The sequence below is a fragment of the Callorhinchus milii genome, unplaced genomic scaffold (assembly GCF_018977255.1).
Source record: "Callorhinchus milii isolate IMCB2004 unplaced genomic scaffold, IMCB_Cmil_1.0 Scaffold29, whole genome shotgun sequence".
In the NCBI taxonomy this organism is placed as follows: Eukaryota; Metazoa; Chordata; class Chondrichthyes; order Chimaeriformes; family Callorhinchidae; genus Callorhinchus; species Callorhinchus milii.
In genome coordinates, this window is record NW_024704770.1 from 459686 (window position 1) to 473630 (window position 13945).

General features: G+C 49.0%; 1 protein-coding gene across 1 annotated transcript in view; it reads right to left on the bottom strand.

Annotated features, from left to right (window-relative positions):
* The window catches only part of colgalt1b (collagen beta(1-O)galactosyltransferase 1b), a 38725-nt gene extending 33338 nt beyond the window's left edge, over window positions 1-5387 (bottom strand). Inside the window, exon 1 of the mRNA XM_042344688.1 lies at window positions 4879-5387. Within this exon, the coding sequence (XP_042200622.1) occupies window positions 4879-5105 (227 nt within the window). The 5' untranslated portion in view covers window positions 5106-5387. The remainder of the gene's footprint in view (window positions 1-4878) is intronic.
* Between the last annotated feature and the right edge of the window lie 8558 nt (window positions 5388-13945).

Consider the following 13945-nt stretch of genomic DNA (forward strand, 5'->3'; position numbering starts at 1 on the left):
GGGGTGTGTGTGTGTGCGGGGGAGAGAATTAAACAATGCAACCCTTTCAGATAAGATGGTGAGCCTGAGGGACCTGCTAGCAATGCATTGAAAGGAACCACAGAGAGCAAATGAACCAGTCAATGTCTCCAATGTCGACATCTGTCTATCTGTCTCTCTCCCTGTGTGGCTTCCTGCCTCGCTGGGAATTGAAAGAAAAAGAGCAATTCCAATTCTTAGCGTTTTAAAAACTTTTTTTTTTCTCCTCCTGGTATGAAGTTAAGGGAAAAGGATTGGCCCAGGAAGAGGATTGGCACTGCCTGTGGATAATAATAAAAAATTATTGTGAATTAGTTGACAATTGAATTATTACCCTGGGTAAGTGATCAACGGAACAGCGTCTTTCATATCACGGGGACGTCCCAAAGCTCACCACAAGCTATACTGCAAAGCGCAGGTACTGTGTTGTTTCGTGGGTGAAACGCGGCAGCAATTTGTGCGCAGCAACGTCTCCACAAACAGCCATGAAGTGAGTCACCAGTCGTATCTGCGGCATTGTCGGTCAAGACACCAGGAGAGAGAAACTCCCTTCTCTTCTTCAACAGCGCTACGAGATCTCTAACATCCACCTGAACAGGGCGCAGACGGGAAGAGAAGTTTAACGTCTCACCTGAAGTGAGCGCGGGTTCGAAGCCCCGGTCAGTAACCTGATTAGAAAGGCCACACACACACAGCAGCTGTGATCTCAAAAGCTCCTTGCAAAATATAACCGATTAGAAATGAGGTGAACATCCAGCTGCACAGGCACGGAGAGCAACTGGTCAAAATATCTCACCCGAATGACAGCAGTTCCAACAGTGCAACACATCCCAGCACTGCACTGGAGTGTCACCTTAGACCACACAAGTTCTAAACCCCCTTATGGGGCTTGGACCCACAACCCTGTAACTCTGACATGAGAGTGCGACCGACTGAAACGCAGGATAGCTGCTCGGTCCCAGGTAACTGAAATTGCGGGTGGCTGGTTAGGTGGTCTGTACATCTCCAATAGGCATTAAAACGCCATAATTACATGCTAGTTGTAACACGTCAGCACCTCTCGTTTCAATCAGCCTTCGCTGCGGGAGCTGTTTGCACGGAACAGCCGCCCACGTGCTCTGACCGGCACCTCTAACGCCCCAACTCAACCACAAAGTAACTCGCACATGGTTTCTAAAATGGAGTCGTGCTTACGCGCTCAGCGTTTACACGCAGAGTGAGGTGATCGCAACAGGATGTTTGGGAAAAGAGGGAGTGTGTGAGACTGGATAAAGCAAGAATGTGAGTGATACACACACACAAGGTAGACAGAGAGCCTTATTGCAAAAGGGATGAAGGGATATGGGGATAAGGCAGCGTCAGGTTATTAGCCGGAGTTAGATTAGAAGATCAGTCATGATTGAATGGCGGGGCAGGCTCGAAGGGCCGAATGGCCTCCTCCTGCTCCTACACGTTATGTTAGAGCCACAGAGCGAGTGATCGAGAGATAGACAGAGAGCCGCAGAGCAAGTGAGTGAGAGAGAGATAAACAGAGAGCCACAGAGCGAGTAAGTGAGAGATACAGACAGAGACGCAGAGCGAAAGAGAGGGTCACAGTGGTGTGTGAAAAAGACGAGAGAGTGAGTGAGAAAGACAGAGCGCCACAAAGCGAGAGAGAGAGAAAAACAGAGCCACGGAGTGCGAGAGAGACAGAGAGACAGAGAGGGAGAGAGAGTCGCAGAGTATGTGAGAGAGAGAGCAAGCCACAGAGTAAGAGAGAGTGAGTGAGAAAGACAGTCACGGAGTGTGAGAGAGCCAGAGAGAGAGAGAGAGCCAGACAGAGAAAACCCCAAGTATATCTCACAATCAATCACTATCGCAGTCAGGCTCACCACATGACAAGCTACCCAAAGTATTTTATTGAAAGGAAGCCATAATCACAAACCCACACACCGCAATAGGGTCCATGTGCTGGCACGTCGCTGCAGGTGTTATTCTGGAACTAAAACTCTCCAGCTCTCAATCAACACAACCGGGCAAAGCGGAAGCCTCGGGCTGACAAACAACAGGACTCCGCAAGTCCTCCCCGAAAACGTAACATCTTCTTCAATGCAAGAGCAACGGTGTTAAAGGACGGCGAACCTTAACTTTGTCAACAAGTTTATAATCTGTCAAACCAGCACTGCCTTGAGGTACGGATGTTCAGCGCTGCTGCACGCAAATATGCACGAAATCCACAGTTCAAAGCCGGGAAAAAATCACTAAATAAACAGGCGCTAAGAGCATTTTCGTGCCTCACAACCTCTTGCGATTGAAACAGAATCTATCTTAGTTTTGAATATCAATCTAATGATCCTTGCATTTGACATCGCACCACATAACACCATCTCAACAGATTTACTGGAAAGTAAAAAGGCATCCACTATCTCTTTCGTAGGCAAACGCGACGGCCGGTTTTGCACGCAGCGACATCCCACAAGATAAGCCAGGAAATAAACGATTCATTTAATCCAGTTGGCCAGGACACCGGAGAGAGAAACTCGCTTCTCTTTTTTAATCTTAAACGTCCACCCGAACAGGGCACAGGCAGGGAGTTTAGTAATCAACGACTGAGCCGAAGGACAGTTCCTCCAAGCAGTACTGAGCGTCAGCTTAGACTTTTACGGGTTCCAAGTCACAATACGGGGCTTGAACCCACTGTCTTCCGACTCGGGGGCAAGAGTGAGGCGGTCTGAAGCAGGCCGACACACGGAGCAGCCCACGGAGTGAAGAAGGATATGGATGGCATTTAGAAAGAGCTGCAGATGGCTGAGCCGGGGCCCCTTTTAACTAAATACTAAATACTACCCAGGCGAGTATCAGGTTGCAGAGTCGTCGAACGTGTCAAGTCTTTGAAATATCTCAATACCACAAACGTCAAATCACTTTCAGCTCCGGGGCAAATGGCCCATTTGTTTTCCAATGGACCAAACGTGTACGCACGGGAAGAAAGCCATTTGAAACCAGAATCCACTCACTTCTGAAATATGTGCTGTGAATCTTATCTCAAATTAAGTCAAGTGTAGACTTACAGGTGAACGCAGCCGCCGAGTTTGCACACGGCAACATTCCACAAACAGCCATGAAGTGACTAATGGAATAACGGTGGGGGATATTGGCCAGGAGCCGGGAGAGAAAACCCCCCCCCTCCTTTTTTCCAACAGCACCGCGGGATCTTTAACAACCCCTTGAATGGGGCAGACAGGAATTCGGTTCAATGTCCGTCAATGCATTGCTCCCTCAGCCTGTGCTGAGTTTGAAGTCGGTGTTATAAGACATGAACCCACAACCATCTGATGCAACGATAACAACCCGTCTGGAGGACGTCCCAAGGCGCTGGACAGTCAGGGATCCGCACCCGAGCTGCGGGTGGGATCAGGAGGGGGTGGAGGACGGGAAGGGTAGGGGTAGGAGGGTGACCAAAGGCACAGTCGAAGAGGAGGGTCTTCAGACGGGTCTTGAAAGAGGCAAAGGAAGGGGCGCGGCTACGGACTGTGGGATGGTGTTCCAGAGAGTGGGGGCAGAGAGGCAACATCAACAACGTGCATTTACACAGCGCCCCTCATGCAGAGTAGGATCCCAGAGCATTTGACAGTGGCGGAGCTCAACGCTGAGCTGTGGGGAGGGGGAGGTGACCGTAGGCACAGTCGAAGAGGAAGGTCTTCAGGCGCGACCTGTAATAATAATAATAATCCTCGCATTTGATATAGCGCTTTTCACGTGGGGAGGACGTCCCAAAGAGCTTCACAGAACACACTGTAAAGTGAATTGACTGTATATTTGTGGGCGAACGCGGCAGCCGATTGCGCACAGCAATGTCCCACAAACAGTCGTGGATTGAAAACGACCGATTTATTATTGTTTTTGGTTTTGGAGGGATTATTATTAGGCTCTGTGTGGAGTAAGGAAACTTGCCCGAGGTTTCGCCCTCTGCCTGGAATTGAACTCAGGTCTCTCACTTGGAAAGCGAGTGCTCTAACCACTGAGCCACAGGACTCCACAGTGGAAAGGTGGTGGAAAGGAGGGCACACGGGACATGCAGGAGGCCGGAGCCGGTCGAGCCGAGGCCAGAGCGCAATCGACGAGTCAACCCGACCCTTTGTGATATCCGATTTCTTAATCCACAACGCGAGCAGAATACGCGGTCGCGCCAGTTAATCACGTGAAGTGGTTTTGAGGCGTCTCGGCCACATGACAATGTGCGAACCAAAAACAACAGTAAATTGGCCATTTTCAATCCACGACTGTTTGTGGGACATTGCTGTGCGCAATTGGCTGCCGCGTTCGCCCACAAATATACAGTCAATTCACTTTACAGTCGTGAAGCGCTGTGAAGCGCTTTGGGACGTCCTCCCGACGTGAGGAGCGCTATATCAAACGCGAGGATTATTATTATTATTATTATTACGAGTTTAAAGATTATTGCAGTCAAACCTGTCCAAAACAACCACCTCCAGTCAGTGACCGCCCAGGAACGGCTCCGCAGAGCACAGCACTACAGACCCCGACTCAGGGCTCCGGAGTCGGGCGGTGAGGACAGGTTTGACTGCAACAGTATTCACCGCTTCAGAGACAAAATGCCTCATACAGAATGGGTTTGAAATCAATCAAATCACTTTAAACCAACACCCAACACGAGCCCATCCTCCCACAACCACACCACACCCACACCCCCCCACCAACCCATACACCCCCACACCCCCCCCCATCCATACACCCCCACACCCCCCCCACACCCCCACACACACCCCCCCACACCCCCACACCCCCCCACCAACCCATACACCCCCACACACTCCCCCCATCCACACCCCCCCACTCCCCCCCCGGGCGGCCCCTCACCACAGGCCGAGGCTGGCGGGCGGGTAGCGGAGCCGCTCGAGGGCTCCGAGGCTGAGCGGGAGGCTGTGAGCCGAGTTGCGGGCGATCAGGGCCACCATCACCCGCGGCCTGAGCAGCGGGGACTCGGGCGCCCAGCGCTCCTCGGCGAAGTAGGCGGCGGCGGCGGCGGTCAGCGCCACGAGCAGCGGCGCGAGGGGTCGGGGTCGGGGCCGAGGAGCCGAGGCCATGGCGGGCGCCGCGCGAGGAACGGCTCCGCGTCTTAAGGACCATTTGCCGTCCTCCGACTTTAATTCCCCGGCAGCGCCGTCAGGCGACGCAACACACCCCCTCTGTCCCGAGCGCGACGCGGGTTAACTCTCTGCTGCTTCCCCCCTCACACACACACTCACACACACACAAAAAAAAAACCCTTTCTCGCTTCGTGTGACTGCGGGAGAGAGGCGCGATTATTTATTTGTCGGCCAAGACAACGCAAACACCCTTTAAGAGGACGTTCGCCTTTAAATCCCCCCCTCCCCACGCTGTGCCGCACCGGGTGACTGGACCGCCGACGGCGGCGGAGGAGGGCGTTAAAGGGGGCGCCTTTAAAGGTAGGGCGCGACCCGCTGCACAATTACTGACCGCCGACAATAAATCGCTGACTCGGGGATGGGAGATGGCACTCAGGCAACAGAATTGGCCTGACAGAGGGGGCACTGAGCTGGAGGGAGGGGGTGGGGGGAAAGCAGGAGGGAAGGAAGATGACGAAGGGGATTGCGAACATTTATCCTTTAATAATAATAATAGTAATACTCGCATTTGATATAGCGCTTTTCACGTCGGGAGGACGTCCCAAAGCGCTTCACAGAACACACTGTAAAGTGAATTGACTGTATATTTGTGGGCGAACGCGGCAGCCAATTGCGCACAGCAATGTCCCACAAACAGTCGTAGATTGAAAATGACCAATTTATTATTGTTTTTGGTTTTGGAGGATTATTATTAGGCTCTGTGTGGAGTAAGGAAACTTGCCCGAGGTCTCGCCCTGACCTGCCGGGAATTGAACTCAGGTCTCTCACTTGCAAAGCGAGTGCTCTAACCACTGAGCTACAGGACTTTCACCAACAGCAGACCTTATTGTTCTCCGCAAAGCAGCTTCTCGCTCAGTTGCTCAAGAGCTTCGTTTAAACTACAAAAAACATAATTTTTGGGGTTCAAAAGTTGGGATTCTTTTTTCTTGTCAGCTCGTGGAGTGGTCGGTCGATCGATCGCGCTCTCACCTCTGCGCTAGAAGGCTGTGGGTGTTTGGGCTCATGCCATCGAGTCCTTTGGGCTCACACGGTCCAGGCCACCGACCCCAGCCGGTCAATCGCAAGCGACTTCTTCGAGCGGCAAGAAGCGGCCGACAAACTCCGTCCCAATCCAGGGCAATCCAGTTTCCATTAGCTACCGAGCTGCTATATTTTGTATGGCGATGGGTGCAATCGGCACACTCACGGCTGAACAAAAAAAAGCGGGTCCATAAATGAAGAAAAAAATCAACAAAGGAAAATATATTTGGTTGCCCTACCAAGAAAGTTGGCTGCTCCTGGTCTCGGCTGACACCCCAGTGCAGCGCTGGGGTTGGGGGGGGGCAGTGGTGGATGGTCGAGGGTATCTGACCTTATGGAAGCTGTTTAATGTGATTCTTAATATCACAAGAACAAGATTGGTTCAAATGAACAACACCACCAAATTGCCTTTACATAGCCCTTTCATGACGTGAGGACGTCGCAAGGCGCTGGACAGTGAAGGGTTTGTACCTCCTTAAAAAGGAGAGGACCAGGGATAGAGCCTTGGCTAGAAGAGGGAAGCTATGGGACGCTCCAAGAGGGAGAAAAGGCGGGGAGGACAAGAAGGGAACGGGAATAATGGAGGATAGGGGACAAGAGGGGGCATTTAGGGGGAAGGCACTCGGGTAAGGGGTGACTGTCAAATGATGTAATCCAAGACTAAGAGCGGGCGATCAAAGAGTCAGGCGGCTGTCATGGTGTGGGGGTGGGAGGGTGCTTAGGGAGAGCAGTGCAACGAGGTGAGAGAATCCTGCAGCTCAGTGGTTAGAGCTTTGCAAACGAGACACCTGGGTTCAATTCCAGGCAGAGGGCGAAACCTCGGGCAAGTTTCCTTACTCCACACTTACTAGTACTCCTTACTAATAATAATCCCTCCAAAACCAAAACAATAATAAATTGGTCATTTTCAATCTACGACTGTTTGTGGGACATTGCTGTGCGCAATTGGCTGCCGCGTTCGCCCACAAATATACAGTCAATTCACTTGACAGTGTGTTCTGTGAAACGCTTTGGGACGTCCTCCCGACGTGAAAGGCGCTTTATAAATGGAATCTTGTTGTTGTTGTTGTTCTGTGAAACGCTTTGGGACGTCCTCCCAACGTGAAAAGCGCGATATCAAATGCAAGGATTATTATTATTATTATTATAGAGCCTGAAGCCCTGGAAACAGAGCACATTATACAAACAACACAATGTGGTTAGGAGGGTTGTGTGGTTATCTTAAGATTAGTACTTCCTAAAAAGAGGAGGAAGACCCTTCAGTGTATCTGATCTCATCACCTTTGGAACATTGCTGTGCGCAATTGGCTGCCGCGTTCGCCCACAAATATACAGTCAATTCACTTAACAGTGTGTTCTGTGAAGCGCTTTGGGACATCCTCCCGACGTGAAAAGCGCTATATCAAATGCAAGGATTATTATTATTATTATTAACATCTGCCCGATCATCACCCCATCATGGCACCGAGCTGCTTTTTAAATGAGCCGCAGCCTCTTGGCCTCAACTTCCCTTCCTGGCCACCCTGTGCCAGTTGCTAATTCCCTCTGGGTAAAGAGAAAGATATATCCTTTTGCCTCGGGTCCACAGGATGATTCACACACAGACTGATGAAGCCATTAATGTTCACAAAACCTCCCACTGCCATCAGCCTAGGATGAGACACAGAAAATCAATTACACTTCCCTCTCACTAACAATAAAAATAACAATAATCCTTACATTTGATACAGCACCTTTCACACCGGGAGCACGTCGCAAAGCTCTTCACAGAATAAATATACTGTAAAATGCTATAACTGTTTTTGTGGGTGAACACAGCAGCTAATTTGCACAGAGAGATGTCCCTACAACCAACCGTGGAGTGAGTGACCAATTTTATTTGAGGAATTGTCGGCCAGGACACCAGGAAAGAAACTCCCTTCACTCTTCGAACAGCTAAGTCTTAAGATGGAGAATTGAAGATAGATAAAGAGGCGGTGAGGTGGAGGCATTGAGGCAGAGAGTTGCTGAGGATGCGGGTGAAATTGCTGAAATAAGGGGTTAGGAGGTGACCAATGGTGGAACAGAGGGAGTCAAGGGCTGACACTGCAGTGCAAGCAAACATATAAACAAAAATTACATTTGTATAGCACCTTTCATATTGGGAGGACGTCCAAAGGCGCTGGACAAACATTTTTTTCGGACCCGAGCTGGGGGTTCGGGATTGGGGAAGTTGGAAGACAGTGGAGGGAAGGAAGGAGATCGAAGGCATGGTTGAAGAGGAGGGTCTTGAGACGGGTCTTGAAGGAGGCAAGGGAGGGGGTGAGGCAGAGGGACTGCAGGATGGAGTTCCAAAGGGTGGGAGCCGAGTGGCTGAAGGCCCGCCCACCAACGGTGGGGCGGGCTATGTGGGTACGTGAAGCAGCCTGGAGCCCGCTGAGCGAAGGGAGAGGGCAGGCTGATAGGGGGTTAGAAGGTCGTAGAGGTGGGGGGGGCAAGACCATGGAGGACTTTGAAAGTGAGGACCAGGATCTTGAACTGTATCCTCTGTGTGATGGGAGGTCAGTAGAGTCGGGCGAGGATGGGGGAGATAGGGTTGCGAAGCCTGGTGAGGGAGAGGACATGGGCTGCAGAGTTCGGTATGATCTGCAGCCTATGAAGGGAGGAGTTCGGGAGGCCGACGAGCAGGGAGTTTGTACAGTCAAGCCTGGACGTGCAGAACTGTACACACGATAGACTCACCGATGTTCATTTGTGCACTCGGAGAGACCATTTCCTCTGTGTAGCTTGATCTCACCCTCTGTTCACTCTGGCAAAGCATCTGCAATATTCCTCCTTCACATTTAAAGAAGAGGAAATGGGGCAGGAAATTATTGTCTTAAGAAAAATAACAACAACAACAAAATTACGTTTATAGAGCGCCTTTCACGTCGGGAGGATGCTGTTGAATGTCTCGCTCCAGACTTGGCTTACGTGACTAAAAAGGTCTACGTTTGTGAACGAAGAAGACAAATCTATCCGATCTTAAGAAGAGATATTCTACAACCAACATTGATCGAACCACATGAACAAGTCGGTTCCTAATCACAGCCGCTGTATCAATCTGATTAATTCATTGTACTGAACAGCATTTTATCATTCATGTCTTATGCTTTTATGATTGTCCAACCCATATCTGACCATTAAGCCATATCTGACCATTAAGCCATATCTGACCATTAACAAATCATAGAAAAATGAGAGATTGCAAATCTTATTTTCTCACTTTCAAGGTGGAGAATATTGAAATATACCATCACCTTGAGATGCATTGGTATATTTCAAAGAGCAAACTGAATGGGGCTTAAAAGTAGTTGCGCTGGACCGGTTGAGGTCAGTTTCTGATTAAACGGCTGCAGTCTCACCACCTGTCTAACCTCAAGGCTGAAAAACAAGCAGCTGTGGAAGGCTGCAGAGACGTAGTTCAATACCTCTCTCTCTGTGAAGAAGGGCTATCTCTGTGTCGAGGAGAGGTGGAGTTGGAAACACATGCAAGAAAGATGTAACTTTGACATAGTTGGGAGTTGTGTAGAGGTTCAGCGCACTTCCCAGAGGAATCTATCGATTCCACTGTATCTACTGTGCCGGGGTTGAGGGAATTTACCTCCACGAAGAAAGTGACCTTTAAAGGTGAAGGAGAAGTGAGTAATATGATTTTAATTCTGTCTGTGGCCTAGTATATCTGTACAAGGGATACAGCGTAGCTGATTTGTCTGTTCAAACGTTAACTAAAACCTATATTTGAAATTAATGTGGTGTCAAGTAAATTTGCCAACAAATTGGTGAGCCAGCCAGGGGCCGCGTGTATCCCGAGTCGTTGTGATCGGTTGATCAAGCCGGGAGCGCGTAGGGTAAACCGCTCTAAGATAACCTGGACAAAGTTACCATTGGTCGGAGAATAGGTTTATATTAGTAAACCAATCTGGTCGGAGAAAAATTGTTTTCAGTTCTATGTGTGTGTGTGTGTGATAGATAATTTGCAGTTTGGATACTTTGAGTAAAGTTTGAGTCTGAGGATTTGCTGTTTTTCTGATAGTTTGGTTGTTTGCTATTTTTACCTTACTGTTTATTGCTATTTGATATATTATTTGTATTTGCTGTTTTATGACTATGTTGTTTCATTGTGTATTGAATTTTACTGTTTGCTTTCCTGACTATAATTGTGTTTGCTATATACCTTATACTGTGATCACTGTACTAAGACCAAACTACTTACAAATTGGCTGTTTTTCCAGCTAGTGATCATGCCCAAGCTACAATTGATCCCTGGTAAAACTAGTGGTACAAGCATTTTGAAGCAGTAGCACAAATAGATTAAATTTCTCTTCCCACCTTACGTGATGGTCACCCATTTTACTGCAATCATATTAACCATTATTTAAAGAAACGGGAGATCGTCTGTTCCCGTATTTCAGTAATGCTCAAAGCCAGCAGACAAGGATAGAGGGAACACCCACTGAAATAATATAAAACATTTCTGTGGCCATACTGTTTATGTGAATCATGATATTATTGATAATGATGTGCTCTAATTACAGATGCTGATATTAGTTGAAAGGATTGATGTGGTGGCTGAGGTCAAAGGGATCCGTGAAGATTCTGACGGTGGTAGTGGGCTGTCCTGCCGGCTTGACCCACTCGAGGATGTGGACTGGACATTTTGCAATCCCAGAATTCTGGTTTGTCTTAAGCTGACCAAAAGGAAATCGCAGACTCGTGAACTTGTTTTGCTCAAATAGAACTGGTTCTACATATCACAAAGACATTGGCAACATCAGTACATTTAAACTGCCAAAAACAAAAGGAATGTACCGACCTTGAAGGAAATGTTTTGAAACCTACAACGAATGGTAAAAACTAGCTGTTGAATGTCTCACTGCAGACTTGACTTACGTGACTAAATAGGTCTACATTTAGGAACGAAGAAGACAAATCTATCCGATTTTAAGAAGGGATATTCTGCAATCAACATTGATCGAATCACAGTAACAAGTCAGTTACTAATCACAGCCGCTGTATCAGTCTGATTAATTCATTGTACTGAACTTTATTATTCATGTCTTATGCTTTTGTGATTGCCCAAGCCATCATTTTAGTTACAATGATTGTGTCTTTATGTTATCTGTGCTCGTATTCAGGGCTAATGCGGGTGCAATCGGACCATTTACAGTTAGTTAGCTTAACAAATCTTAGATGAATGAGAGATTGAAAATCTTATTTTCTCACTCTCAAGGTGCGGACTGTTGAAATCTACTGACAATTGGGGCTTAAAAGTAGTTGCGCTGGACCGGTTGAGGTCAGTTTCTGATTAAACGGCTGCAGTCTCACCACCTGCCTAACCTCAAGGCTGAAAAACAAGCAGCTGTGGAAGGCTGCCGAGACGTTGTTCAATACCTCTCTCTCTGCGAAGCAGCCTGCGAAGGGTGGGGGCTATCTCTGTGACGAGGAGAGGTGGAGTTGGAAACACATACAAGAAAGATGTAACTTTGACATAGTTGGAGTTGTGTAGAGGTTCAGCGCACTTCCCAGTGGAATCTATCGATTCTACTGTAACTATGTAAGTGTGCCGGGGTTGAAGGAATTTACCTCCATGAAGAAAGTGACTTTTAAAAGTGAAGGAGAAGTGAGTAATATGAATTAAATTGTGTCTGTTCCTCGTACATCTACATAAGGGATATAGTACAGCTGATCTGTAGCTCATTATCCCTGAATCTGATTGGGTTAATGAACCCGCCGAACGCCTGGGGGCGCAGGATGGGAACAATTGTCAGCCGCTGTGAAATGTGATTTAACAGGCTCTGCCGGCCTAATGGGTCGGATGCGAACAACAGGATGTCGTCCACAACCACTAAAGTCGGAATTCGGAGGTCACCGCCCAGAAAGTGCATGAACCAAAGGCCCTTTCCCGATTTCAAACTTTCAAGCTCCCTGACACAGGGAACCGACGAAAAGATCGTGGTGCTCAGCTGGCACCCCCCCACCGTACTACCAAGGGCGTCGTAATTTTCGTCCTCTCACCCCCGACCAGGGAGGACTACCGATGCACTGCAGCCCAAAGCACACACCCAACCGAAAAAACGACACTCGAGGCATATAGGCAGCACCGCCACCTACTTGAAGAGCTAATCTGCTTGTCTCTAGCTGCTTATAATGTCGAAAGTCAGTCGGGAGAACATCCGGATTGCATGCTGCCAAAGTGGCTTTGGAATCAGACATTTTGCAAACTCGACGCGCTGGTTTCAAACTTTCGTATCTCGGCTCTCCGACATCACGGAGAATGCCAAAAAGAACGTCATTCTCTGCTGATACCCTGCGGCACTACCAAGGGGGTCCCGAGTGCCTTCTTCTCAACCCAGAATGCGTAGCTGGCTCCCTGCGCAGAGTGATGGTTGATAAACACAGAACAAATGGAAGAAATGAGTAAGTGTCTGCTGGAGGGTTCATGAAACGAAGGCCCATTCCCAATTTCAAACTTCGGAATCTCGGCTCCCCGACACCGCAGCGACCCGCTGAACAGATCATCGTCCTCGGCCGGCAACCCTGCCACACTACCAAGGGGTTCCCAGTTGCCATCCTCTCACCCCCGAAGGGGTAGGACGACCGATGCACCGCAGCCCCAATCACACATCCAGCTGAAAAAAGGAAGCGTACAGGGAGCACCGCCAGCTGCTCGGAGAGCTAATCCGCTTGTCTCCAGCTGCTTCTGAAGCCGAACTCCAGCCAGGAAAATATCCGGATTGCATGACGCCGATGAGGCCTCGGAATCGGAAATCTTGCAAACACGACCCGTCGGTTTCAAACTTCCGTATCTCGGCTCTCCAACCTCGCAACGACCCACTGAAAAGAATGTCATGCTCGGCCTCTATCCTGCCACACTATCAAGGGGGACCAAGTGACTTCATCGTACCCAACAATGTAGCTGTCTGTCTGCGCCCGGGGAAGGTTGGTAAACACCAAACAAATAGAAGAAATGACTAATTGTCTGCCAGAGGGCTCATGAACCAAAGGCCCCTTCCTGATTTCAAATTTCCGGATCTCGGCTCCCTGTCTGCGCAGGGACCCACCAAAAAGATTGTGGTGCTCAGCTGGCACACCGCTGTACTACCAAAGTGCCATCCTCTCACCCCTAGCGCGGCAGGACTACCGGTGCACCGTAGCCCAAACCCCACACCCACCTGATAAAACCACCAGCTGCTCAGAGTGTTAATCCGCTGGTCTTTAGCTGCTTCTGATAGCCAATGTCAGCCGGGAGAATATCTGGATTGCATTCCGCCAAAGAGGCCTTGAAATCGGACATTTTGCAAACTCAACCCACCAGTTTCAAACTCCTGTATCTCGGTTCTCCGACATCGCAGTAACTGCTGAAAAGAACGTCCTAATCGGAAGGCACCCCACCACACTATTAAGGGGGTTCTGAGTGCCTTCTTCCCACCCTGGAATATGTAGCCAGCCATCTGCGCCCAGGGAGCATTGGTAAACACAGAACAAATCCAAGAAATGACTAAATGTCTGGTGGAGAATTTTTGAACCAAAGGCCTCTTTCTGATTTCAATCTTCTGAATCTTGGCTCCTTGATGCCGGAGCGACCCACCAAAAAGATCTTTGTACTCAGCCAGCAGCCCGTTACACCACCAAGGTCGTCCGAATTGCCATCCTCTCATCGCCGGCCGGGTTGGCTTACCGATGCTCCGCAACCCAAACCACATATCCAGCTGAAAAAATGAAGCGTATATGGAGCA